The 27054-nt window shown below is 53.3% G+C and overlaps 2 protein-coding genes across 3 annotated transcripts in view; both read left to right on the plus strand.

The window, feature by feature from the left end:
• Positions 1–47: 47 nt before the first annotated feature.
• Positions 48–24012, plus strand: MMP2 (matrix metallopeptidase 2). Of its 2 annotated transcripts, none has more exons than XM_039880907.1 (13): positions 48–488; positions 3108–3334; positions 4211–4359; positions 5252–5380; positions 5599–5772; positions 8473–8646; positions 9460–9633; positions 11450–11605; positions 12576–12717; positions 16259–16395; positions 17430–17589; positions 21478–21587; positions 23109–24012. In XM_039880907.1, the coding sequence occupies exons 1-13, from the start codon at positions 333–335 to the stop codon at positions 23210–23212; spliced, it is 1992 nt and encodes a 663-aa protein (XP_039736841.1). In that variant the 5' UTR covers positions 48–332; the 3' UTR covers positions 23213–24012. The 2 variants fall into 2 exon arrangements, with proteins under 2 accessions (XP_039736841.1, XP_039736842.1); XM_039880908.1 differs by lacking the exon at positions 23109–24012 and adding an exon at positions 21922–21962 and having other exon boundaries at positions 299–488.
• Positions 24013–26167: 2155 nt separating this feature from the next.
• LPCAT2 (lysophosphatidylcholine acyltransferase 2) overlaps positions 26168–27054 on the plus strand; it is a 57803-nt gene continuing 56916 nt past the window's right edge. Inside the window, exon 1 of the mRNA XM_039880914.1 lies at positions 26168–26473. Within this exon, the coding sequence (XP_039736848.1) occupies positions 26303–26473 (171 nt within the window). The 5' untranslated portion in view covers positions 26168–26302. The remainder of the gene's footprint in view (positions 26474–27054) is intronic.

The following is a 27054-nucleotide window of genomic DNA, read 5'->3' on the forward strand; positions in this document are numbered from 1 at the left end:
AGCCCAGCCGGCCACATCTGGCGGCTGCCCTCCCTTGTTTCCGCTGCATGCAGACTTCCTCCGGCGGTGGCTGGAGGCTGCGCATCTGGGGCTTTAAACATACAAAGGGACTCCAGGACCCGCGAGCACGGGCGGCGGCGGCGGCGGCGCAGGCCGGGGTGCGGAGGGCCGGACCATGCGCCTCTGAGCCGGGCAAAGCCGAGGCCACCGACTCGCGCGGTCCCTCGGAGCGCAGCGCGGCGCGGCCGAACGAGGGCCAGCCAGGCGGCGACTGAGCGGTCACACGCACCGAGCCAGCGACCTCCCGGCGACGCGCGGGGCCCGGGAGCGCAATGACCGAGGCGCGAGGGGCCCGGGGCGCGCTCGCCGGCCCTCTGCGGGCGCTGTGCGTCCTGGGCTGCCTGTTGGGCCGCGCCGCCGCTCGGCCATCGCCCATCATCAAGTTCCCTGGAGATGTCGCCCCCAAAACGGACAAAGAGTTGGCTGTGGTGAGTTGCTCCGCGAGCCTCAAAGAGCCACGTTGAGACAAACTTCGGAGGCGGAGGATGGGGGTCTCCCCACCACACCTCCCTTCACCCATCCCCGGGGGGAGCACACACCGTGGGGGAGGGGCTTCAGTAAACAGCAGCTTGGGGTGGGGAGGGAGATGGGGAGGAGTGGTGGCGGGGGTCTTTGGCCAGCTGCAGGAGGGACCTGTTTTGGAAACCGTCGGGGAGCTTTGGAAAGTGGAGAAGACCTTCGATAAGCAACTTGGCAAGTTGCACGACATAGCAGGGAGGCGAGCAACGCGCAGGGAAGGAAGGGAGGCGCTTTAGCAAACAGCCAAAGGCGCTTGTAAATAACGGGGACATTAACTAAGGCATCTGGGGACATGGGGGGGTCGGCTTTGAACAACTTTTGGACCCGTGAGGGTTGGCTAACAAGGCCAAGCTTTTTGGTAAGCCTTTGGCAAAAGGCCCACAGGGGTCGCTTTTGCAAACAGTGGAGGGTCTTTGTAACCCTCTGCAGCGCCCTCGGAAGGGGGTCCTTTGCCACGCATTTGGGTAAACTCTTGCACACAGGAGGTTGGGAGCTGTGGGCCAAGAGGGACTTGGCAAAGATTGGAGAACCTTTGGCACACATCTGGAGAGGGGCCTTGGACAAAGCGCTCGAGGGGACATTTGGGGAAGGAGGAAAGCGGAGAGCGCGTCTTTTTTTTTTTTTTTTTTTTTTTTTTTTTTTACCTGCCTGAAGTGGATGTCGGCCAGGAGGGTCAAGGAACTTAGGAAAGTTTCCTCGAACTTCTGCAAAGGGGTAGGAAGAAGGGAGAGAGGTGGCCGGCAGGGCGGAGGGAGGGCAGGCGCAGGAGGCCCGGCGCATGGGGCGGGGGCGGAGCAGCCCCGCGGGTGGGACAGTGGCCAGCGAGCCCTCCCTCCTGGCGGGGCTCCAAGCTGCGGCTCAGATGTTGCTCTGTGGGCGCGTGCGCCTGGCTCGAGGGGCGCCCAGGCCGCAGGGTTGCACAAGCGGGGCTGGGGGGCAGCGGAAGGGCGCTACCCCTCACCCCGGCAGCGCCTCGAACTGGTGACCCCTCAAAATGTCCCTTCTAGCTAACAAGACATCTGCTCCGTTATTGCTTTAGCTCCCTAGAAATCCTCTATTCTTCTTCAGCCTGGTCCCCAATCTGCCCAAGACAAGACCCCCTCCTCAGGCTGTGACACCTCTCCCTGCTCCGTTCCTGCATATAAGCCTCTGTCTCCTCTGGATAAATGTTTTTAAGGGGCTACTTTTCTCACGAGTCAGAAGCCGTCTGCCATCGCGGTGTATGTGGCTGCTGGTTGTGGGCCAGCAGGCAGCTTTAGAAAATTGACAGAGCTACCTGGGTCTGCGCATCTGCCCCAGCACCTGGAAGTCAGCCTGGCCCAGAGGCAGTGCAGTGGGAGGCTTGAGAAGCGGGCTCTGGGCTTAGACTACTGGCTTGAAAATCCCTGAGTGCACTAACCAGCTGGCCTAGTGAGCTGAGGCGAGGGACTTAACCGCTCGGGCTCAGCTTCTTCTGCCAACTGAGGATGAAAATGGTACCTGTTAACAGAGAGGTAACCTTAGACACTCTGCAGTGGCGCATGGTAAGCACTCGATAGGTATCAGTTATTATTATTATTATTCCCTGTATCTTCCTTTTATTAACCACCTTCCCCCCCAACAAGGTTAGGGCCCTTTAATAAGGTCTCTTGGCCCCTTTCACTATTTAAATGCAGCACTCGTCGCGTATTTAATTTCGCATTTATTTCTGGTTCATCAGCCTTCTCACACTGGGATTTGAACCCTAGAGACTGGAAACATCCATCGTGTTCACCAGTTTATCCTGGCACCAGCACGGAAACATGAGAGGTGTCAAAAAGTATTTGTCGGACAAATAAAAGAGCGGGTTGATCGCTGACGCTCTGCAGGGGCCTGTTTGGTTCTGGCCTCAGTTTGGGCCGAGCCGCTGCACTGCCCTGAAGGATGGGACCGCTTTCTTTTTGGAAATGATCCATTCAGGATTTGAACCCAGGTCTCTCTGCTCCTGGAGGCCATGCGCGTAGCCCCTGGATCTCTGTATAAGAAAAGCGAAGACAATAATCCTTAGGTCATCAGCGGTTAGGTGGATTAGAAGTGACGGTGGTGGTAAAGAAAGGTGGCGGAGAGTTCCAGTTCTGAGCGCGGTTCTGGAGCCACATTGCTTGGGTCCAGACCCAGCTCTGCCATCAGTGAGCTGTATGATTTTAGGCAACTTTCTTAATCTCTCTGTCCTTCAGTTTATTCCTCCGAACGATGTGGACCGTAATAATAACTCCATCATAGCGTTACCATGAGCGTTAGAGTTCCATGCTGACTTAAGTGCCTGGGTGTATAGTAGGCACCCAACGCACGGTAGCCTTGTTCCCTACAGCTGTTGTGTCACTCAGCTATTGGGTGTCAGAGCTGGTTTGGGAACCCAAGACTCCACTCAGTGCCCTCGGGTGCCTGGGTTATGTCCTGGGTGGGCTTGGGGCTGGGCTGGGCTGGGCTGGGCTGGGGACTAGTTACCGCTGCCGGCTCTGGTCAGTATTGCGCCATCCTCACCTGTCTCTGGTGCTCATTCCTTCCAGCAATACCTGAACACTTACTACGGCTGCCCCAAGGAGAGGTGCAACCTGTTCGTGCTGAAGGACAAGCTGAAGAAGATGCAGAAGTTCTTCGGGCTGCCCCAGACGGGCGCCCTGGACCAGCGCACCATCGAGACGATGCGGAAGCCACGCTGCGGTAACCCCGACGTGGCCAACTACAACTTCTTCCCCCGCAAGCCCAAGTGGGACAAGAACCAGATCACGTACAGGTGCCGAGGCGGGGCTGGGGACAGCGGGGCCTCTGGGCTATGGCACACAGGGTCTCCTCGTGCCTCTTCCCACTCTGGGGACCCAGGAGGTGTGTTATGAGGACCTGGCATCTTAAGGAGTTGGTGTACAAAGTTCTTAGGAACCGGAGTCGGACGGACTTGGACTTGAATCTCACACTCGCTAGGCGTGGGGCATTGGGCTACTTATTTTACAGACCCTGAGCCTTGGCTTTCTGATCTCCAAAGTGGGGCTAAAATAAAACCTGCCTCATGGATGGGTTGGGAACTAAGCTGCATCACATATAGAAAGGGTTTTCACAGTGTAACAGTGTCATAGATGCTAGTCACTATTATTCCTAGAGGAGGTCCTTGGGTCAGATGGAGGGATTGTGATGATTGGTCGCTGACTGGGTTTATATTATAGACTTGTTATAATTGGTTGCTGATTGGTCTGAGAGCTCTGTTCTGTATGGCTCATGCTGGATTCCAAGGATGAGGGCTCTGGCCTGTGTCCCATGTGCTCTATTTATGCTCCTATGTGTGTCTTCTCCCCGCCCCAAGCCAGAAGGGAGAGATGAGCGTCCTGAGACAGGATCGGAAGATGTGGCTTGGTCTGGGACTGCACGGGACGGCAAGGCTTTCTGGGCAGGCCGGTCTCCCAGTGAGCTGTGCTCAGCACGCACCCGCGTAGACCTGCACATGCATGCACACTCACGTGCACACACTCCCGCACCTCTCCCATGCGTATGCACATACACACACTCTCACATCTGTACACACATACCCCCCGTGCACACATTCATGCACTGACACGGTCGCATATACACACACTCGCACACACGCATACACGCTCACGTGCATTTCTCCCACCTCCAGGATCATCGGCTACACGCCTGATCTCGATCCCGAGACGGTGGATGACGCCTTCTCTCGTGCCTTCCAAGTCTGGAGTGATGTGACCCCTCTACAGTTTTCTCGTATCCACGATGGAGAGGCTGACATCATGATCAACTTCGGCCGCTGGGGTAGGCAGAACGGGAGTCGGCAGGGGTTCAGTGCAGAGACCGGGTGGAGAGGCGGCGATCTGGCTGATTTAGAGGCACAGGGTCTTGTGGGCAGCTGAGTTCGAGCAAAAGGGGCAGACGCTGGAGAGCCACGTGGATGTGAGGACAGACGACGGGACACTGGGTGGTCCCTGGAGGCAGTATAAAACAAAGCGAGTGGTCTTCCCGCGCTGTCCAATGTGGTAGGCCCTAGCAACACAGGGCTGCTTACATTTCAATTGATCACAATTGAGTAAAACTTAAAATTCAGTTTCTCAGTCTCATTAGCCATGTCTCATGTGCTCGGTGGTCGTATGGGCCTCGTTGTTTCTGAATTGAACAGCAAAAAAAGAAGAGCAGCCCGTGGTCACAGAAAGCTCTGTGGGGTAACTGGTAGACACCGAGGGTCTCTAGGTGTGAGGGTGGGTCGGAAGCAGTGGAGCAGTGTAGACATGACGGTAAATGGAATAGAACCCGGGGTCAGCAGCGTCAAGTGGATTGGTGTGGACACCAGCTGGCAGTAGTGTAGACCTGGAGGTAGGTAGTGTAGACATTGAGGGTAGGATAGTGTTGTAGGTAAATAGCACAGCACAGGAAAGAATGTGGGCACGTGGGTGGGTGGTAGGGACCTGGGTGGACAGTAGGCATGGGGTTAGTGCTGCAGGTATTAGTGACAGACTTGAGGGAACATTGTAGATCCTTGGATGGTGACAAACAAACTCTCTACTGACTTGCTGTATCCCCAGTCCTGGATGACTCCAACAGGACAGGGGACAGATGCCAGGTGGGCTAAAGGCCCCAGCTTTGGATGAGGTGTGGCTGGGTTTCAGGGCCCAGATGGGGCAGCTGGAAGCTGAGACCCGGTGTATTTCAGAGCATGGTGATGGGTACCCCTTTGATGGCAAGGACGGACTCTTGGCACACGCCTTTGCCCCGGGTCCTGGTGTTGGGGGAGACTCCCACTTTGATGACGATGAGATGTGGACCTTGGGAGAAGGGCAAGGTAAGAAAGGGACCATCCGCATGCCCAGTTCTCCTCTCCGGTCCTCTGCATGTCTGTCTTCCTGTAACCTAGCAACAAGGACTGTGCCTTCCCTGGAAGCCTTGGACACCTCTCCTTGCTCCGATGGGACCAGAGACATAGGGTGGGAGGGGAGTCACATGGTCCTGGTCTCCAAAGAAAGGCCTGGAGAGGTTCACCCACCCTCTGTCGCCCCTCAGTGGTCCGTGTGAAGTACGGGAACGCTGACGGGGAGTTCTGTAAGTTCCCTTTCCTGTTCAACGGCAAGGAGTACACCAGCTGCACGGACTCGGGCCGCAGCGACGGCTTCCTCTGGTGCTCCACCACCTACAACTTCGACAAGGATGGCAAATATGGTTTCTGCCCCCATGAAGGTGAGTCCGTCTGGCTCCAGGCTCCGCACCTCAGCCTGCAGCCTTCCCGGGCTGCCCGCTCTCCCCCACCATCCACGCTCCCCAGGCCTGGCACCCCCCCAACTTCCTTCAAACCCACTGTCCCCCCACCTTCCTTCAAACCCACTGTCCCTCTCACCTGCACAGTAATTTACTTAATGCTTTCATTCAATCGATTCTATTTTAAGGCTCACCGTTAGCATGTTTGTGAAATCATGGGTTTGGGGTGCTAAATATTTTTGTCCGACATACCTTGGAAGGAATTGAGGACTATTCAAATGCCCAGCGGTTCTCTCTAGAGCCACCTTCTACCCTCCAGTCAGGATTGGTGGGTGCAAGGGCATGAGGAGAGGCTTAGGGGTGAATCGGAAGCCTAGCAGTGCGATTGCGGGGCAGGACTCAGATACCAAGGCTGGTACCCAACCTGGCTTGGGGATACTGACTCCTGGAATTTCAGCCATTACTCCTGGTTCTGATGCCAACTCTGCTACTGTGTGTGTGTGTCTGTGTGTGTCTGTGTGTGTCTGTGTCTGTGTGTGTCTGTGTGTATTTATACATGGAGACTGTCCCATCTGCTTCTCTTGGTCTCTCTTTGCTTGTGTCTGCAACTCTGTGTCTTGGCAAAGGCCTTAGGCATGACTTAGTATTTGTGTGCATGTGTTTGTCAATGCTTGAGACATAAAATTTTTGGATATTTTAAAGCCATGTACAGGGAAATTTTTTTAAGGAGGATGGGCATAGACATACACACTCAATCCTTTTAAAAAGTATCCTTCTTAATCAGACTTCTTAATCAGAAATCATGAAACGATGGTGTGTATAACTTCGTATTTGGTCAGGTCGTCATATCTGGTGATGCTGGAAACTGAGAGCCCAGAACATTTTGGAGGAAAAGGAAGAACATGCAGACATTTTTCTAAATACTTCTTTCTCCCCATCCCATAAAGACTCCTTGAGCTATATGCACGTCTGTCTTTTGGGCTATAATTTTACACGTTCGCGACTCTCTCTGGCTCCAGTGCAACTGAACACTGACCACCGGCCATCTTGACGAAGGAGAGGGACCGATGGCGAGTTACTTGTGTTTCTGTTTATGCTTCTCGTGCCAAAGCTCATGTGATGCTTTGCATTAAGTATGCGTTCAAGCCATGGACCATGAATAAGTCAGAAGTTTTAAGCAGGAATATTTTATGTACGTTGCATTTCCCAGGAGGGATTCAGGGGGCGTTAACCCTCCCGCGTGTCAGCCCTTGTGATTAGAACAGAATGCCTCAGTGATAGGAGTGGAAACAGCTGTAATTCATAAGTTTGGGAAGGGTTTTTCCCTACCTTGGACATCAGCCATGTCCTGGGTCTGTAGCCAGATGTGAGGACGCACACACACACGAGTTTGGGTCTCGGGGCAGAGGTTCTGGTTACTCAGCCCCTCCTGACTGCTGAGTCAATGTCTGCTCCTCTTCATCCTTGTTGGGGGCAGGCTCTGAAAGGACGTGGGGGCTTCCTGTGAGGTAGAATTGCGGCTCATGGGAGGCCACATGGGGAGGCTGGCCTCCGGGGGAGGTTAACACTTTGTCTCTACCTGCTTGGTGATCACCAAGGCCTCTGGCCTCAGTTCGGCCTCTTCCCCCCATCTTGTTGTTTCTGGCGTTGCAGAAGATCTCTAGATTGGGGAGAGGGGAGCAGTGAGGATAAGGGGCCCAGGTCCCGTAATGGGGGGCCAGGGCCTGGGTTCCGTTCTGGTCATGGGGGAGTTAACGGGCTGGTGAGGTCACCTCTGGCGCTGCTGTGCACAGATGGTCTTTGTTACGCACTTGTGGTTTTGCTAGTTGGCAATTCCAGAAACATACCATTTTGTAGCTTCAGGGTAGTTGAGGGCATGGGGAGCAGGCGGAGAACCCACGAGAGACAAGCCCAGACTCTGAATCCCTCCCACTCTCTCCCCAAATCTTCCAGTCGTGGTTCCTGTCTTGGGGAGATCAGAATGGGAGCCTGGGGTGTGTAATAAAAGGTTCCCAAAGGCACCTCCTCCACCCCTCTCCCCTCCTCCTCCTGCTGAGACCACAGCAGAGCCATCCAGGAAAGCGCCTGGGGTTGAACAGAGGTGAAGCTGGGTGTGTGTGCGCGTGTGTGGGCAGGCGCGCGTGACAGTGAGCAATAGAGAGATCGAGATTGGCCTGTTTTGTAGTTTTCAGGTGCACCCCCTCATTTAGTTCTCCTAGTTATGTGACCGCGAGCAGTCCTAGAACCAGCTCTCTCAGTGCCTCAGTTTCCCCGTCCATCAAACGGAGAGACTCTTGCCATCCTGGATGATATCTTTAGCGATCCGCACAGTGTGGGCGTAGACCAGGCAGAGTGGACAGTGACCTTGGGGCCGCGGCAGGGTTCTGGAGGCCCCTGCTGTGTGCCATGTGTTTACCAAGTCACCGTGGGTGGGAGGGAGTCCATAAGGTCCCAGAGGAAGGATGGCGTTGGCCAGGAAGCCAGGGCTGGTCCCCAGGAGCTCAGAGAATCAGCAATTTACCAAGCACTATAGATTATTTTTACTATTTTAACAATGCTACAGCCTCCCTGGTGTGAACTGGCAGGTTGGTGGCCAGCCGGCCGTGCGCCCAGCTGACTTTCGGGCGGGCAGGTGGGTGGCCCCTCTCACATTCGCAACCCCCCCTCTCTCCGCACCCCCAGCCCTGCTCACCCTAGGTGGCAATGCCGACGGACAGCCCTGCAAGTTCCCGTTCCGTTTCCAGGGCACCAGCTACAACAGCTGCACCACGGAGGGCCGCACGGACGGCTACCGCTGGTGCAGCACCACGGAGGACTACGACCGTGACAAGAAGTACGGCTTCTGCCCGGAGACCGGTGGGTGTCGCTGCCGCCCCTGCCCCTCGGGGCCGGGCCCCTGCCTTCTGATGGGAAACACACAAGAGCCCCCAAGCTCCTTTCCCCGAGATGGGGGGACAGGGTCCCAGTCAGAATACCTAGCGGCAGGTACAGCAGAGGCACCGAAATCAGAACAGACATTGGCCATCAACAGCCAGTTAGCAAAATCGGTGACGCTTAGTGTCAGGCCCGCCCGGGACCGTCTCTGAATGACCCACACTCTCTCAGCCTCCCTGACAACTACCTCTCTCCCTCTGTTTGATCTCGAAGTCTCGTCCCTGCCTTTCGCTCTCAGTAAGGACTCTTCTGCCTTCCTTCCTCCTTCTTTCCATCCTTCCTCCTCCCCGTCCTCCCGCAGGTATTTACTGAGCACCCGCTTTTTGCCGGAGACACAGATAGGTCTCCGTAGGACCCTGAGTGATGGAGCCCAGGTCTAGGGAAGTGTGTGGGCACCATCAGCTCTGCCCAGTTCCCTTTGCCTGTGGCGCCTCCGCCCCCACCCGTGGGAGGCCAGCGAGAGCTGTGGGTTTGACACCCGGCCCTGAGCCTTCCCAGCGGTGTCTGCTCGGGCGAGTTCTTCATCGCTCTGAGCTCCCGTTTTCCCATCCTCGAAGTGGTCCCCACTGGGCAGGGGCGTCGTGAGGGGGTGGGAGTTTATAAAGCACGGGACCCCGTGCCCGGGACGGAGCGAGTGCTCAGGGTGGCTCGTTACCGTCCAGTGAATGCCGTCGTTCCTGGCGGCGGGGGGCCCGGGCTCCGCGCCGCCCCTGACCCGTGTCCCTGACTCCGCAGTCATGTCCACCGTTGGCGGGAACTCGGAAGGCGCCTCCTGCGTTTTCCCCTTCACCTTCCTGGGCAAAAAGCACGAGCGCTGCACCAGCGAAGGCCGCGGGGACGGGAAGCTGTGGTGCTCGACCACAGACAGCTACGACGACGACCGCAAGTGGGGCTTCTGCCCCGACCAAGGTACCGGCTCCGGCCGCCGGGCAGACACACCGGGCACCGCCCCCCACGTCTGGGCTGCAGACCCTCCCGCATCTCCACCCACCCCAGGCTTAGACAGTGCCCCCCACACACCCACTCAGCCTGGCAGAGGCCCCGCCTCTCTGTGGTGGAGGACACTGCCCACCCCAGACCCGCCCATGGCAGAGACTCTGCTCGTTCTTGCTGGATGTGTGCCCATCGGGGCAGAGGCCTGGCCTCTAAAATAAGACCCCATCCACCCCGGTACCTCTTTCCTCTGAGACCACCCAAAATGTCACGATGCCGGGCTCGGGTGCTCTCCTACGAGGTGTTCCCGCTCCAACAGACAGCTGCCTCCAAGGAGCTGGGCGGGCGGGAGAAGACAGGGCACAGGAGGCCCTCGTCCTGGCTCCAGCCCCACCCTCCACGCAGCTCCGGAGAGCCCCAGAGCCCTCCCGGCCCCCGCAGCTCCACCCTTTGCCAAGTTGAGGATGGGGGGTCCTTGTCAGCGCTGCATGCCAAGGACACAGCCAGCCAGCCGAGGCAGCTCTCTGTCCTCCCAGACTCATAGGCCGGGCTGAGAGAGTGACCGGGAGAGAGGCCGTGGGGCCAGGGCAGTGAGCAGGGTGACGTGCCCACTCGAGCATCACGGTCGTCGGGCTCACTGATGGCCCAAGGTGGCCAGGCGAGAGGGCTGGTCCAGGGCTGGCCAGAAACAGGCCAGCCTCTCTTGTTACTTTTCTTCCTTTTATTCACAATGAGATGGAACTTGGAGAAAGCCGACAGGCAGCGGCTGACCGGAGGAGTTTTTCTTATCCCTCATCCAGTGCCATGCTAGGACAAATCCTGGTTTTACCTGCTGTGCTTCAGCTTCTGCCTAAACGAGGGGGATTCTCCCTCCTCCTGAATGGTTTGGGGCTCCGGGCCGGCACGGTGCGCCCGGCCTGTGTAGTAGTCTCCTGGGGCTTTCCCAGCAAAGTTCCCCAAACTGCGTGGCTTAAAACAGTGGCAGTTTACTTTCTCGTCCTCCTGGAGGCTCAAAGTCTGAAATCAGGGTTTCTGGTAGGACCACATGGCCTCTGAAGGTTGCGTCACTATCTCCTGCCACTGTCATAACGTGGCCTTTTCTCCTCCGTGTTCGTCTCTGTGCTGCTTCTTACAAGGGAATGAGTGGTATTGGATAAAGGGCTCGCCCTACACCGATATGACCTCGTTTTAACTTACATCTTAATTATCTCTGCAAAGAACCTGTTTCTGGATAAAGTCACCTTTCGTAGATACTAGGGTTAGGACTTATCTTTTGGGGGGACACAATTCAACCCACAATAGGGTGACATGTAGGGTTTTCCTGCTGTCTGGGTCTGAGCCTCATCCCGGGAATGGTTTTACTGCTCTCCCTGGCGCAGGCGTGGCAGACCCTTGGGGCCAGCCTGTCCTCACTCTCCTACCTCTTTGGAGACCCTATTTGGAGCAGGTTTTGCCCTGTTCTGTAGAGAGAAGCATAAAAAGCCACAAAGCATGATTTTTAACAAACGGGACTTTAGGTAGAGGATTTGCAAACGCTGCTCCTTCTCCTTTATAGTGCACGTGCAGCCTGCCCTGGAGAGGGACAAGGGGACTTTGGCTGACCCTGTGTGAAGAAAATAGACATAGTCTGTTAATCCTAGAATTCTCAGGAGAAGGAAAAATCAGTATGTGTCTTTTCCAGGACTCTCAGTCCCACTGTGGGGTGTCCTCGGAGGTCTCCATCACCAGTGACAGGGCCTCACTCCTCCCTCTCCCTTTCTTTCTGCCCCCCTCCCATCCCTGCGACCCTCAGGATACAGCCTGTTCCTGGTGGCAGCCCATGAGTTTGGCCACGCCATGGGCTTGGAGCACTCAGAGGACCCGGGAGCCCTGATGGCACCCATTTACACCTACACCAAGAACTTCCGCCTGTCCCAGGATGACATCAAGGGCATTCAAGACCTCTACGGTAAGCCTCAGATTAGGGCTGCGGGCAGGGGCTGGGAGTCCACGCAACCTGGGACGGAGGCCCAGGGGTGACACCAGCAAGGTCTCCTCTCCCCAGGATTGCAGGAAGCAAGGGCAGGAGGCTGGAGTGTCGACCTGCTCTGCGGGGGTCAGAGCGACACTCCAAGGGGACTCTAGGACCGTCCCTTTTCTTTCCAAGTAACGTCAGGTTAACAGCCCTCTTGGCTCCCCAGCTCCACACTGCCAGGCAGGCTGGGCAGAAAGGGGGTCTCCATCTTCTAGGGGAGTGAACTGAGGCCCGAAAAAGGTAGTCTTTCTGGCTTAGGGTCACCAGTTGTCAGCAACCAAGTTAGGTTTAGGATCCAGGAGGATTAGCTAAACACAGGGTAGGATTTCCCACTGTGTGGAGCGACCTTAATGATACAGGGGCGCATGTTTCTACTGTTCTTAATGGTTCTTTTATTTTCATGGGTAACAGGAACAGTATAACGAGTCCCTAAGACTGACGACTAGTTTATTATTAGTGCTTGCAATGAAGCTAGAGTTTAAAAAGTAAGTTCATTAAAAGAGAAAAAGGTATATAATCGTACCTGGACCACGCCAAAACAGTGGACGTGGGCTTGAGCCATAAAGCTGGGGGAACACTGGACTTGGAGAGGCCCCGAGACAGAGTGAGAGGCGCCAGGCTCTAGTGCCACCTCTGCCACTCACCAGCCGCAAGAGCCAGAGCAGGTCTTTACCTCCGTGGACTCGGTTTCCTCGTCTGTGAACCGGGAGTGATTAACATGACATGCGAAGGGCCCTGGGACCCCGAGTTTTCTTCGCGGCCCCCTCTCCACGTCCGGGCCTCATCTCCCTCTCTCGCCCGGGCTCACACTGCGGCCAGGCCGGGCGGGTGGCCCTCGGGGCTCGGCCTGGTGGGGAGAAGCCCTGGAGCTGGGAAGAGTCTGAAGTCGGGTGTCCCCCCCCAGGGGTGTCCCCTGACACTGACGCTGGCACTGGCACCGGCCCCACCCCCACGCTGGGACCAGTCACTCCAGAGCTGTGCACACAGGACATCATCTTTGATGGCATCGCTCAGATCCGTGGGGAGATTTTCTTCTTTAAGGACCGGTGAGTGAGTAGCTTGCTGCTTGTCCTTCTTGTCCCTTGCCCCCTGCTCCATCCTCATTATTCGTGTGCCTCCCCCCACCCCCCTGTGCTTGGACCCCACTGGGGACTTCACAGAATGGCCTGTGTAGTAGACAGTTTTTGCTACGTGTCAGACAATTTCCAGATCTCAGTGGTTTACCAACAGGGTTATTTCTTTTGCCTTCTTCTAGTCTGTGGGTCTACTAGGTGTCTTGGCTTCGACTTGCAGTGTGAAGTAGCTGTGCTCTGCTGTTAGCTCATTCTCCTGGGATTAGTGGCTCCTCCTGGCAGATGGCAGAAGCACAAGAGGCCAGCTCAGATCACACAGGCACATCTAAAGCCTCCACTCACATCATGTCTAAGAATATCCCATCAACTGAAGCAAATCACGTGGCCCAGCCCCAACGCCTGCTCCAGGGGGTGGTACTATAGGGTCACAGGGAAATCGATTGACATGGATGTATATTTCTAAAAAGAGGGATAAAGGGAAGAATTCGAAACAACAATCCAGGCTACCACAGGCCTTCTCCTGGAATGGCCTTGACCTTGAATGGCCAAACTGTTCTATGGATAGGGAGCGAGAAGCCACAGGGTTGAGAAAGGAGGTATGCTTCATGCTATAAAGGCCCCCCACTCAGATGACCAAGGGTTGAGACTCACCCCGCTGCCCTAGCAGTCCTGGATAATGGCAGACAGTATTAAGACTGTATCAAGGATCCATCCATCATCCATCTGTACATACATACATATATACATCTATCCGTCCATCTATCTTTCGTTCATCTATCCATCCATCCGTTATCCATCCGTCCATTATCTACTCATCTGTTATTTATTATCAATTCATCATCATCCGTTTGTCCATTTGTCTATTCATCCATTCATAGAGCATGGTAGTTGACAGAGTGGGTTCTGGAGCCAGATTGCCTGGCTTGGAGTCCTGGATCTGCTACCTCCTGGTTGCTTGATCATGGGCGTGTTAATTATGCATCTTTGTAATTCTTGCACCTCAGTTTCCTCATCTATAAAATGGGGCTAATTTTCTAGCCTATCTCATAGGGCTGTTTTAAGGATGAGATGAGCTTAGTGCTTAGAGCAGTGTCTGACACAGAGTGTCTTCATTCATACTGGCCATTATTATCAACGAGTAACTACTTGGCATCGACTGCGCCAAATACTTCACTAGGCTTTAGGAGCCTGGGGTGGAGGATGATGTGCTGGGAGCAAAGGGGCTGCTTAATGCCTAGGTCAGTGTTCGCAGAGAGATCCACGGGGCCTCTACCCCAGAACCCCCTAGGGTGTACGTGCCGAAAGTGGGTTTTCACTCCCACCCCCAGGCCCTCCGACTGGAACCTCTGAGAGTGGGCCCCAGGAATCTGCATTTCAGCAAATCCCCCTGATGACTCTGAGGCACATGAAAGTTTGAGCCTCACCGGTCTGGTTTGGGAAACAGGCAGAGAGAACTGCCAGTAATATGTGGCAGAATGAAGGCATCATGGTTGCAGAGCCTTTACCAGAACGCGTCCGATCAGGGAGGCTCCACGGGTGAGGCAGCACTTGAGACGGCTTTTAAGGAGGAGCTGGTTTGGATGAACAGTGATGGGGCTGACAGGCTGGGAGGGTGTTTGAGCCACAGAGATGTGAAAGTTCCTGGCTTAGATGGGGAGGAACAGAGAGCCTGGCAAGGCTGGAAGATGTTCCATCAAGTTTTGTAGAGGGCCCCTCTCTGCTGCCAGCACGGGGCCGGGTGCTGGGGCACAGGCGCCTGCAGGGCGATGCCAAGAATGGAGACTCCAAACGCAACGAGAAGTCAGGTACTGTCAGTCCTCGAATGACCAACCCACTCTCCTGCAGCCTCCATTCCAGGGGGGCGGGGGAAGAGGTAAGTCTAGGGTCCCGCTTCCCAGCGCCGTCTTGGCCTGGGGCACTTCCCACGGAGGAAGGCCCCAACCACACCTGCTCATCTGAGATGCACGGACTAGAACAGGTTGCAGAGCCCAGGTCCTGAGGGGAGACATCCTTGGCCTGATCCATCACACTTTCAAAAGGAAGTCGATGAGCGTTTAATGGGGTCCTTGAATTACGTGGCAAATATTTAAGCACCAATCATGTGTGAAAATTGGTGCTAGGCACTGGAGGGGGCATGAGAAAGGCAGTACTGCAGGATGATTCAGCTCGTACTTCGGAATCGGCTGTGGATGCAAATCCTGGGAACCTCTCTGAGCTTCATTTGCCAAATAAGAATTGTGATACCTTCCGATACTAGGATGTTTTAGCTGCAAGTATCAGAGAGCCCCGACTCAAACCAGCTTAAACAATGGTGAGAAATTGCTCTCACGTGGTATGAAGTCCAGGATTATGGCTGCCTCCAGGGACAGAAAGAGGGCCAGTGACTTAATGATAACTTTACCCAGTGCTGTCCTCTGCACTGACTTCATCCTAAGGCTGGATGGGTTCCTCATGGTCACAAGCTAGGGCTATTGGCTTCCTCGTCCACATCCAACAGGAGAAAGAGAGAAAAAGAGAAAGAGAGATCTCCACATATGAAGTACAAGTCTGTCTCTTCCATGTCGTTGTGCCAACATAAATCACATGACCACTGCTGAATCAATAGCACTTGCCAGGGAATGCTAAAGCTCTGATAAGCTTAGACCAGTGGTTCTAAAACTGTGGCATGCGTTAAAATAATTAGGAAGGCTTGTTAAAATGCAGATTACCGGATCCCAAGCCCAGAGAGTCTGATCTGCAGGTCTTGGGACGGTAGCGGGATAGGGGATGGGGGGGAGACGGACGGTGGGGGTGGCGGCAATAATTTACATTTCTAAGGAGTTCTCAGGTGATGGTCTGGGGATCACACTTTGAGAACCAGTGGCTTAAACTAACCAGAATGGGGGTTGGGTCCACCTGCGGGAAGGATGAATCATAAATGTAGGGGTTCCGTAAGGAAGGATGATAGAGAAATGAATAGATAATAGATGCTGGATAGACCACCGAGAGCACAGGTTGTACAATATTGTGAGGATACATTTCACAAAACATAAAGTGTTGGTACTTAGTAGGCGCTCAATAAACAATAACTCTTAGTCTTGCCACAGTATACAAATCCATTCTATTTCAATTCAGGGAATGCTTTTGAGTGCCATCAGCCTCTGCCTCAGTTGGCTTCCAATCTAATAGGAGAGATAAGACATTTAAAAAAACAGTCTAACAACTTTTCTAGGCACTCGGTGTTGATGATTTTGAGAGGCTCGGAGAATGGGGAATCCAGTGAGGACAGAGATAGTTAGGAAGGCTTCCCGGACAAGGGAGCGAGAGGGGGAGCAAAGAGGTCGCTCCCCAGTTTGGCAGCTGGCAGAGGGGCCTGTGTCCATTCTACAGTCCTTCTCCAGCCCTCCTTTGATCTTGCTTCCCCCCTCCCGGGCGTGATGGCCGGCTGTCTCTGAATGGACTTGGGGAGGCACGTGTGGTTACAACTGCAGGGTGACTGAAGGTGTGGTTTCTGGTGTCCCCTTCCTCCCTTCAGGTTCATTTGGCGGACAGTGACACCACAGAACAAGCCCATGGGGCCCCTACTGGTGGCCACATTCTGGCCTGAGCTCCCGGAAAAGATCGATGCTGTGTACGAGGCCCCACAGGAGGAGAAGGCTGTGTTCTTTGCAGGTCTGTGGGAAGGGTCCTGCCTGGCCCTCGGCTCAACAGGGCTCATCACCACGGTCCCTGTGTGCCAATGGGTGCTCCCTTGCTTTACAGACCCATTTTTTCCAACCATCATTTCTCATCTGAGAGCAGCATCACATAGCATTGGCCCACAAAGCAAACATTTCATTACCTTTTTAATTCTTTTGGTTCCTTTTTTAGAAGGAAAATTGCGGTTTAGTGCTGGGGTCTCTTCACACTTTTCTAATGCTAGAGCCTACGGCAGGTGACAATTTTATTTAGCATTTTTAAAAACCTAATTCGTTTTCGTTTTTAAATTTTAAAATACACTATTTCTAAAGATATTTAAGTGAATTCCTTGAAAGCAAAATATTAAGTAAATAATTATACAAGGAGTCTCTATAAAGGATAAAAACCCTTCAGGGTAGGGTTACATAGCTGACATTTGGGAAACCCCATTCATTCAACCTTTATTCCAGCCCTTGCCATGTGCCAGGGACCCAGCCTCTGCCCTCATGGAGCTTACAAACTAGTGGGGGAGACAGAAGACCAGGCTGTTTAAGGGAGGGCGGGGCGCAGCAAGGGCTATGATTCGAGAGGGAGGACCAGCAGAGTCCCTGCCAGTCTGAGCTGGGGTCACAGGAGTGGCTTCCTGGTGCAGCCAAAGGCTCGGCCAACACCGGGGATGCATGTTCCAGCAGCCAGCTCCCCATTTCCTGCTACCCAGAACAATCATGGGTTGTGGCTGGGGCAGTACTTTGTGCAAATTAGAAAAAGGTGCCTCCTCGTGGCAGGCGTGGCACTTCACGGCCATGGCTTGGTGAGTAGAGCTAGAGCCAGACTCATCCCCCACTCCACTCCCGGGCCAGGCTCCAATTGGAACCAGTTGTAAAACTGTGTACAGATCTGGGGGCTCTGAATGTGGACGTGAGCAGGGACTCGTGTCCTCGTTAAGAATGGCTATAGACAGTGGGAAGAACAGGCTGACCTGGGGCATTTCAGCATCTGTCACCAAACACCCTTTGCTTCCACCCCAGGGAATGAATACTGGGTCTATTCAGCCAGTACCTTGGAGCGAGGGTACCCCAAGCCGCTGACCAGCCTGGGGCTGCCTCCTGATGTTGAACGTGTGGATGCCGCCTTCAACTGGAGCAAGAATAAGAAGACATACATCTTTGCTGGAGACAAGTTCTGGAGGTAAGGGAGGGCGGAGGGAGGGACGCAGCACATTGGGCTTCGTGCCTCCTGGGTCAAGTTCAGAGGCTGGTGGGCCACGGACAACCCGTCTCTGGTCTCTAACTTGCCGGGTCTGCAGTCCCTTTGAGAAGTCACCGGAGAATGCCATTACTGGCACAGTTCCAGTTAGAACCTCCTTTCCCTTCTCAGAAGTCTTTTGATTGGGCCCATGTCTGTCTGTTCTTGAGCTTCCCAAATCGAGGTGACTCCCTGAAGATGGGGGTCATCGAAATAAAGACGACAGCTGCTACTACTGATGTTATGTGTCAGACACTATTCCAAGGGCTTATTTGGTGGGTATTAATGATGATTATTCCCATTTTATAGGTGTGGACACTTAGTTTCAGAGAGGTTATGTATCTAGCTTAAAGCCAGATAATGGTGGGCTGGGATTTGAACCCTGGAATTCTGGCTCCCAGAGAATATGCTGTTCTTCACTGTTCTGCATGGTACCTGAGATAGTGGGGTCTCAAGAAAGGGGGGTGATAGAGGCATCTAAAGGGAAGGATTGAATTTTGCGAAGCCATGGTCAGGGCTAAGGGTCAGGGAGCCCAGTATCCAGGAATGGCCAGTGAGAAGCAGCCCAGACCTCAGGGGTTTGATTAAAATGCTTTGTTTTTCCCAGATAAGGCAACTGTGGTCCAAAGAAATTAAATAACGTGTCTAAGTTATTTATACGCAAGTATGTTGACCAGTGAGCCAGGATCGGAACTGTTTCCTGTCCTCTAACCCTGTCTCCCTCTCCGGTACCCTTCGGTCAGTGGAGAAGGAGTGGTTGGGTGTCTTCAGCCACCCTTCCTCCGAGTGTCCCCACTGCCACTGCATCCGGGCCCTTTGTCTGTCGCCCCTGAATTGATCCTGCTTCCTTCCCAAGGCCCCTTCCTTCTCCCCCTTTCTCCTCCTACCACGCCTGCCCCGCACTGCCCTGCATTCAGAAGCTGTTTGTCTCCCAGGCTGCCCGTGTCAAGGTGGAATCGTAGACGTATTACTAAGATACTTAGCAACTTAAGCTGATTGACATCTCAAGCCTCACGAAGGAACTGAGTCAGCTAGGAATCGAGGGGGCGGGCTCGCCGCCCACGGGCTCCGGAACTGTCCCAGGCCTGTGCGTGCACTGCGAATGGCAGTTGCTCCGAGTCTCCACATCTTAGGATGCAGACAGCGAGAGGCACAGACCCACAGAGACATGAAACTTAAGATCATAGAACCCTGGTGTCTGCATCAGGTGCAGGAAGGACTTGTATAATCACCCTCCAACACATTCTGTGTATGTAAACATGCAGGAACAGACGTGGCCACGTGTGAATATGAGTTACACACCTATGTGTGCACATGCGCACACACACACACACACACACACACACACGCGCACACACACACGCTCGGGCTGCAGCGGTGATTTGCTGGGTTTCCGGCAGTTAATCTGCCTCCCAGTCCTTTTCTGAAACAAGTTCACCTCCCAGAGCCAGGGTCCAGGATGGACAGCTTACTCTGTAGAGGAAGCTCCGTGAAACTTCCTCAAAAGCGGCAGAGCTGCAGGGCCTGTCAGAATTTCTGGGCTGGGTTTCCAAAAGGCAACCTGGGTTCCCTCCCGGGAGAGATGGTTAATGTTCTTGAGACATTGGTCCTGGTGCAGCGTCTGCAGGGGCCTCAGAGATGACCTTGCTGGAGACAGAGAGATCCCCACATTGACAGCAAGAGCAGCTGCCCCCAGCCTGAGATTCCCCTAGTTCATGCTAGGGGGTGCTCAGCTCCTGCTTCTGGAAACTTCCACTAAGCCTTGAAATACTATTCAATATCTCCTATGTGTCAGGCACTTAGGTGCTGGAAGACGGTGGTTAAGAAATAGTCACTTCCGTCTTATGGAGTTTACGGTAGATTGTGGGGAAGAGATATAAACACATTAGACTAAAATAAAGATAGCTCTCATGATGAGCCCCGTACTGTATTCCAGGCCTGGGGCTTGAGGCTGTGCATGTCACCTGCATTTTTGAGTTAAGGTGGATACTGTTATTAGCCCCATTTTCCAGGTGTGGAACCTGAGGCTGATGTGCCTCAGGAATGTACCTGTGGAAAAGCTGGGACGTAAATTGTGTTCTTAACACCCGCTTTCCACTGCAGTTTCTGCAGTCAGAGGAGAAATACAGAGTGTCGCGGAGAAAACTTTAAAAACGGTGTGCCAGTGAGCGGAAAACTCTGTAGGAGGAGACTGGGGACAGAGAGGAAAGTGAAGAGAGATGGTCCCTTTCAGAGCCAGCATCTTCTGATACCACAATGCCATGTTCTTCCTGGAAGAAAAGAACTTGGAAGCAAATTGATTTGCTTCTCTGAGCCTCAGTTTCCTCGTCTGTAAAATGGGGTTGGTTCCTGCCCTCCCTACCTTCCGTAGGTAGAGAAAGAAAGGAGAGCGAGTTCAAGGACACTTAGCTCTGAGCTGTCATCACTTTAGGGAATGTCGTTGGTGAGGTCTGTGGAAGTGATGCACGTGGAATGCTGGGGATTCGAGCTGGGATACTTGATTTGGGTACCTCGGGTCATGAAGAAGCATGTTAGGTTTGGCGAGAAGTCTTATGAAGCGGCCGGGATTAAGGAAAGCTTTTCTGGCAATTCTCAGGGTATTTGGCAGAGAGGAACAACCCCTGTAGAAGGCCTCTCAGAGGGGAAGCTGTTGTTGGCATCTGGGGTGGAGGTGGTAGGGCTGGGCATGGGGAAGAAGTCACCTGCGAGGCACTGTACAGGAATGCTTGGCTGTCACCGAGATGTCATTCAAATAGAGATTTGTCTAGCAAATCAGTACCACAAAAGCAAGATGTTATCTTGTTTACTGCAATATCCACAGGCACGGGCTGGGATCTCATTAAAAATGTATAGAATAATGAATAGGTTGAGTGTAAGGAGAGAATCAAAACGACCGCAGCATTTAAAAAGTTCTCCAAAAAAATGTCAAAGACAGAGGCGTTGCTAGCCAGGAAGAAGAATATGCCAACTAATACTCAAATTAAAGGCAGGGCCCTGGATAACTACACAGCCAGGGCGGAGAGGGGACGAGAGGTTCATCCTGTGACTAACAGGAGGGCTTGGACTCAGTGCCCCACTTTGCACGGTAACCTCACTGTCCCGCTGAAATCATTATCCAGGATGTGGACCGTCATCACCAGATGAAAAAGCAGCAGTTTGTTCAAGCCACCCAGAGAAAGGACGATGGGGTGGGCCCCGTCCTTGGACGTCTAGCTCAGGGCTCCACACTCTGCAGTAGGGAGTAAAGTTGGTGAAGGAGCTGATATTTCCCAAACACCCACCAAGCACAAGACACGGGGAGAGGCACATTTGCCTATGTTATTTTATGTCGTAGATACATTAATTAATGCATTAAATTAAATTAAATAGAACCCCATCTCCCATCTGGTGAAACAGACTCAGAGAATATCTGCAGCCCTGGAGCCAGAGAAGCCTGGGTGGGTGTGATTACCACTTAGAAGCTGGGTGCCATTTTTAAGTGTCTGGTCTGTAACATGAGTAATATGATAATAGTCCTATGGTATCATTGGATTGTCATAATAATTGAAAAAGTTAATGAAAAGTGGTTAACATGCTGCTGAAATGTTAGCAGTAATCACAAGATTGTTTTTATGGGACTGTAAAGGTCATATAATTAGCGAGTGGTGGAGTTGGGATTCAGACCCAGTTCCGATAGCGTGTCTTCCCACTCCAGCTGGCTGCCACCCTGAAGGGCTAGGTCTGCTTTCCCAGGCCCACCCACGAGCCATCAGCCGGGCCCTCCCATCCAGGTCCGGAGAGGGGTGGCCTTTACGGAGGCCCCACTGGTTCACCGTGTCTGGTTCCTTGCAGATACAATGAGGTGAAGAAGAAAATGGATCCCGGCTTCCCCAAGCTCATCGCGGACTCCTGGACTGCTGTCCCCGATAACCTGGACGCCGTGGTGGACCTGCAAGGTGGCGGTAAGCTGCCCAGGCCTCTGTCCGCTTCTTAAGACTCCCCACCCCCAGCCAGGGCCCAGCTCCTGCGAGCACACACTCCCTCATTGTGCAGAGAGGTATGTGCCGGCTGGGAAAACAAACCAGCCCCTTCAGCCCAGTGCTGGGAAGGCATCCAGACCCCTGACCTCTGCTCACTCAGCAGGCTCCAGGCAGTAAGACCCAAAGAGGCCCCTCACAGCTACAGGGCCTGGAGCCAGGGAGGTGGGGTGCAGGAGGCCTGCAGGGGGCGAGGAACGAGAGCTCTGTGCCCTGGATTCATTCTGGGGTTTGATCCAGGCCCTTTTGGGTTCCACAGGAAGCCTTGTGTCTACCTCCCATTAGCAGATGGATGGCTCCATTTGAGACAGGACAAACTTTGCCATGCCTTCTTGCTGATGTGGCAGAGATCCTCAGTCTTCCCCTGGTCCCTTACTGAGTAAAACAACCAGCATCATCGAGAGATAGAATTTGGAGTTCGAAAACCATATTCCTGACATCTTATGTGAGCTCTCTAGGGCCCTGGAAACAGTCTCGTTTGGCCTTTTAGCGGAGAATTTAATTCAGTTCCACAAAGAGTTTTTTTTTTCTTTTCTTTGAGCCCTTATTAGATGCTGGTTAAGCACATGGCCCTGACCTCCAGTGGCTAAAGGTCTTACATGTCCAACAAAAATCAGTGTGCAATCAGGTGCTCGGTTAAGGATTATCTTCAGGAATAAACACTGTTGAGCACCTACTATGTGCCAGGATTTTAAAGGAAGTAAACAAGATCAGCTATGTTAGGAGTCAAATTCCATAGCCCATAGAGGCCAAGCCAGTAGCACAAAAGAGTGAAGTGGGCAAGGCAGACAGTAGGGAGTGGTGGGGTCTGTGGTGAACCAGAGAGCACGTGGCTCATTTACAGGGGACAGTTGCTTCTCTGCTCGATGATTGCTGCCCTCCTAGAACAGGATCCAGTGTTGCTGGATGTTCTATCTCTTTTAAAAAGGAAGCAAAACATCTGTATTTTCATGTGACATTTCCACATGTGTACATTTTTGGCAACTTCTTCAGCATTCAAAACAAAACAAAAAACGCGTGCGAGCCAAATAAAACCTGTGTGTGAGCCAAATAAAACCCGTGCGTGAGCCAAATAAAACCCATCTGTGAGCCAATAGGATGAGCGGCCTCCTGGTTTGCTGCCTCCGTACGTGGAAAGCGTTTAGTTCGGTGATTGTGCTCAGTGGAGTACTGTTATTTATATTAATAATAGCATATATTATCTAACTTCATCCTCACCACAAGCCCTAAGAGGTTGGTATCTTTATCCTCATCTTAAAGATGAAGAAACAGAGACTCAGAGAGCTTACTTCCACAACCATTTCTTCTTCCAGCCTTGAAGGATCCCTCTCTGGTTTTAAAGCCTCTTGCCTATGGCAGACAGTCTTCCAAAGTTCCCAAGAATATTCCACGTGCCAGAATGTCTGAGGGTGGGGTGGTTACAGCCTCTCCTCTTTCTCATCCCAGGTCATAGCTATTTCTTCAAGGGCGCGTTTTATCTGAAGCTGGATAACCAAAGTCTGAAGAGCGTCAAGTTCGGAGGCATCAAATCTGATTGGCTGGGTTGCTGAGCTGGTGCCGGTTCCCACAGGCCCCGCTTCTCCATCACCTTCTGCCCATCGGGCCCTGAGCACCAGGAAAGGACCCGGAAGGGCCTGGCAGCCTTCAGCTCTGTGGTTAATCAGAATTCTCATCCCCACCTGGTAATTTAAGATTCTGGAGAGTGGCTCTGCCCTGTGCCCAAGGAAAGGTGCTGACTGTACCCCTCCCAGCTGCCCCTTCCCCCCTCCGTATCCCACCAGCCCTCCAGAGCCACCCCACAAAAGATGCTTTGATATCCTCAATGCAGCCCTGCCATGGGCTGCCCTGGTGCTGCCACACTTCTGGCCCTTCTGCCTCCACAGCCTTCTGTGGCTTAGAGCACCCTCGGAGCCAACAGAGACTGTCTCAAGAGGGCACTAGTGGCCCAACAGTCTGGCCTGGCCTGGGGCAGTGGGTGAGAGGCATGGTCAGGAGGCCACCCAGACCCCTGGCTTCTCGCTGTTGGCTGCCTTAGAGCCTTACCTACATTAGTGGTTTGCTTTGTATGCACTTTGTTCTTTCCTTTCGATCATTTTTTATTTTTCCACTTTGAAATCGCCTTTCCTGACAGAAGGACTCAGGCTGTCTGCAGTCACTGCACGATGCATCTCAGCCCACCTAGCGACGGTTCCCTGTTCACTCTATTTAGTATGTCTGTATCCTGTCACTTCCTCCACTGGATGGAGGAAAACCAAGCCATGACTTCCCGCTCAGCCCTCCCCTCCTAGCCCTTCAACAATTCCCCATGGGAAATGTCAACAGGTGTGAATAAAGACACCAATTGAGTGGCGATGTTTGCCCCTGTTTCTGCAGAGCCAGAGAGGGGCCACAGCCCCAGCCAGAAGAGGAAACTTAGGACGTCTAAATCTCTGCTCACTGCAGGGCACAGGTGACATTTGCTAGAAAGGTCAAAACGGCAAAAATAAACAGCAAGGGACCCTCAGAGCCAGTGAGCTTAGAGTCCCTCTGTCCCATGGAGCCCTGAAACATCAGTGATTCTGTTCCTATAACTGCAGAGTCTTATTTAAGGTTCCTCTTTGAGTCTCAGTTTCTTCATTAACAATAAGCCCAATTCCAACACTACTGATAACAATATCCCTCTCCATTAATAGAAGGCTTATTATGTGCCAGACACTGTATATGCATCACTTCTTTTAAGCTTTACAACAACCTAAAGAGGGGGGTGGCTATAATTAGCCCATTTTTTAATTGATGAAGAAACAGGCCCAGAGAAAAGGGATTTGCCCAGGGCATCATAGCTATTAGGTCACAAACCCAAGTCAAGGCCAAAGATGACCCAGAGGAGGAGCTTTGTCCTTTTTCCCAGAACCTCCATCAGCAACACTACTGTCCGCATCCCCCACCTGCAACGTTCCCCACTGCGCTCATCCCAAGAGAAGCCACTCTAATAAACACAGCTAGGGGAGAATTGTGGGTTTGCCATTCTAAGCACAGCTGCTATTAATGGGTAAGCTCCTTACCCTTTTCCTCCCACCAGATGCCACTGCTAACCCCCCTCCCCCTTATAGAAATTCTGGAGCTGTTACAAAACAAATTAAGGCCTGGGAGTGTTTCAGAGGTCTCCTCTGGCTCTTGTAGTCTATTGCTTCAGGCAGCTCATGGGGGGGCTTGTGGGGAAGGGGATGAGGGAGACAGGACTCTGGAGGTGACCTTGGTAAGCCTAGGGTCATCGTTTCTCCTGTGGCCTGCCCAGTGGCTCATGCCCTTGAGGGCCCTTGAGAGACAGCCTTCTGTGCAGGTATCTGGCTAAACAGCTGCAAGGGTCTGGGCTGCAGAAGCTAATATCATGGCTGTACCGTTAGCAAGGTTACTAAGGTTCTTTGTTATACTGAGAAAGTTCAGCTGCTCCACAACGTAATACCTAACAGGTGCCGTTTCTTGAGTGCTTTTCTATGAAAAATACACATGCATTATTTTATTTGTTATTGCAACCCTATGGGGGTAGAAATTTATCTTTTTCCATTCCTGGATAAGGATGCAAGCTTGGGTTAAGTGAGTAGCTGAACGCCGTATGTCTGTCTGGTGGTGGTGGAAGTTTCTGGGGTCTACAGTGAATAAGTGTGAAAGGACAGCTGTCCCAGGGTCCGGACCGATTCTCCTCACGCCCACAGCCTGCCGTGAGACATCGATCAGCAAGGATAAGTCATTCGCCATCTTCGTCCCAGCCACTCAGGAATTGACCAACTGGTCTCAGGTTCTGGAAAAAACCCCTCTCCTCCCCCTTCCCCCAACTACCCATATAGGTCCAGGCAGGCAACTTCCTCAGGGTGAAATGGAGCCACAGGCCAAGTCACTTCCCCTTTGGGGGCCAGGTTCCTCATCTAGTGTGGACGGCAATAGTTGTTTTTGCCTTTTCCTAGTAATAGCAGCTCAATATTCTTTGGAGAACCATTTCCCCACTATCAGTCCATGTTTTTAGTGGAGCAGATTCCACTCCTAGTATCAATTCCTATATTAGTTAGGACTTTTTCAGCTAGAACCAATAAACATCCAACTCAGACGCTAACGTACACCAGAAATCGAACACATAAAACCCGTCCTGGATGTATTATAAACTCACTTAATGGAAAAGCCCAGGGGTGGTTCTTCTAATTGCTAGATTCAGGTTCTCTTTGTCTAAGTTCTGTTCATCCCCGTTTTACAGAAGGGCAACTGAGGCTCATAGAGAAGGTGATTTGGCCAATGTCACAGAGGCATCAAAAGCGATTGGAAGTCCAGGTTGCCTGACCCTAAAGCAGAGAACTCTACCTAAACTGTCTCACAGGCCTACGTGGCTCAGAAGGAGAAACATTCACTCCCAATTACCTGCGAGGAAGGACCAGATACCTAAAGGGGTGGGGCCAGCGCTCAGAGGGTGGGGCCGGCCCCTGGGCGCGTCCAGAGCCAGAGGGGCGGGGCGGGGCCCAGACGGCGTCAAGTCACCTCGGCGCCTGCGCAGAGGCCCCGCCGCGGAGCCTTGGGCTGGGACTCCGGCGCTGCTCAGACTCTGACTCGGCGGCGACGCCGGCTGCCGCTCTCCTCGTGGGTTGTTTCTGTCTGGTGCGACGCCTGGCTCTGCCATGAGCCGGTGTGTCGAGGCGGCGGCCGTGGCGGCCACAGTGCCGGGCGCCGGCGTGGGGAGCGCGGGGCTGCGGCCGCCGATGGTGCCCCGCCAAGCGTCCTTCTTCCCGCCGCCCGTGCCCAACCCCTTCGTGCAGCAGACACGGATGGGCGCGGCGAAGCGCATCCAGGTGAGGGGCGTGGATGTGAGAGAGGAGATGGGTCCAGGGGAGATGGAGCCATCGCTCTGGCAGGGGAGGTTGACTGTCGGGGGCGGGGGTCTGGGGAGCAAAGTCTCTGAGGAAGAGATGTCGATCTGAGAGAGGAGGGCTCACGCAGGGGCCATGAGTCTGCAGAGGGCCTAGACGTGGGTGTGAGGATCGAGGGCACAGGGAGGGTGGTGTGAGGAAGGTCGTCAACAGGAGGCGGCCGAGCAGGCCGGTGGCTGAGGAAACATTCTGAGTTGAGAAAGGGGAATGAATCTGAGAACTTCGATTTGAGTTTGCGAGCATGTGGAGAGAGGCCAGCCTACCACAGGGAAATTTTTTTTTTTTTTTTTTGCCTTAGGAAAGTTGAGGAGTCAGTCTAGGATGGGGAAAGTGAGGGAGAAGGCCTAGATCTGGAACTGGAACAACAGGTAAGTCTGAGATGATCTAGCTGAGCAAGAGCATCAAAGGCAGGAAATCAGAATCTAGGAAAAGCTTAGGGTGTTTAAGAGTTTGGGGTTCTGAATCAGCCTTCACTCAAACACTTCTCCCAGATTCAAGGATGA

Source organism: Pteropus medius, unplaced genomic scaffold, assembly GCF_902729225.1.
Source record: "Pteropus medius unplaced genomic scaffold, Ma_sr-lr_union100, whole genome shotgun sequence".
Taxonomy (NCBI): Eukaryota; Metazoa; Chordata; class Mammalia; order Chiroptera; family Pteropodidae; genus Pteropus; species Pteropus medius.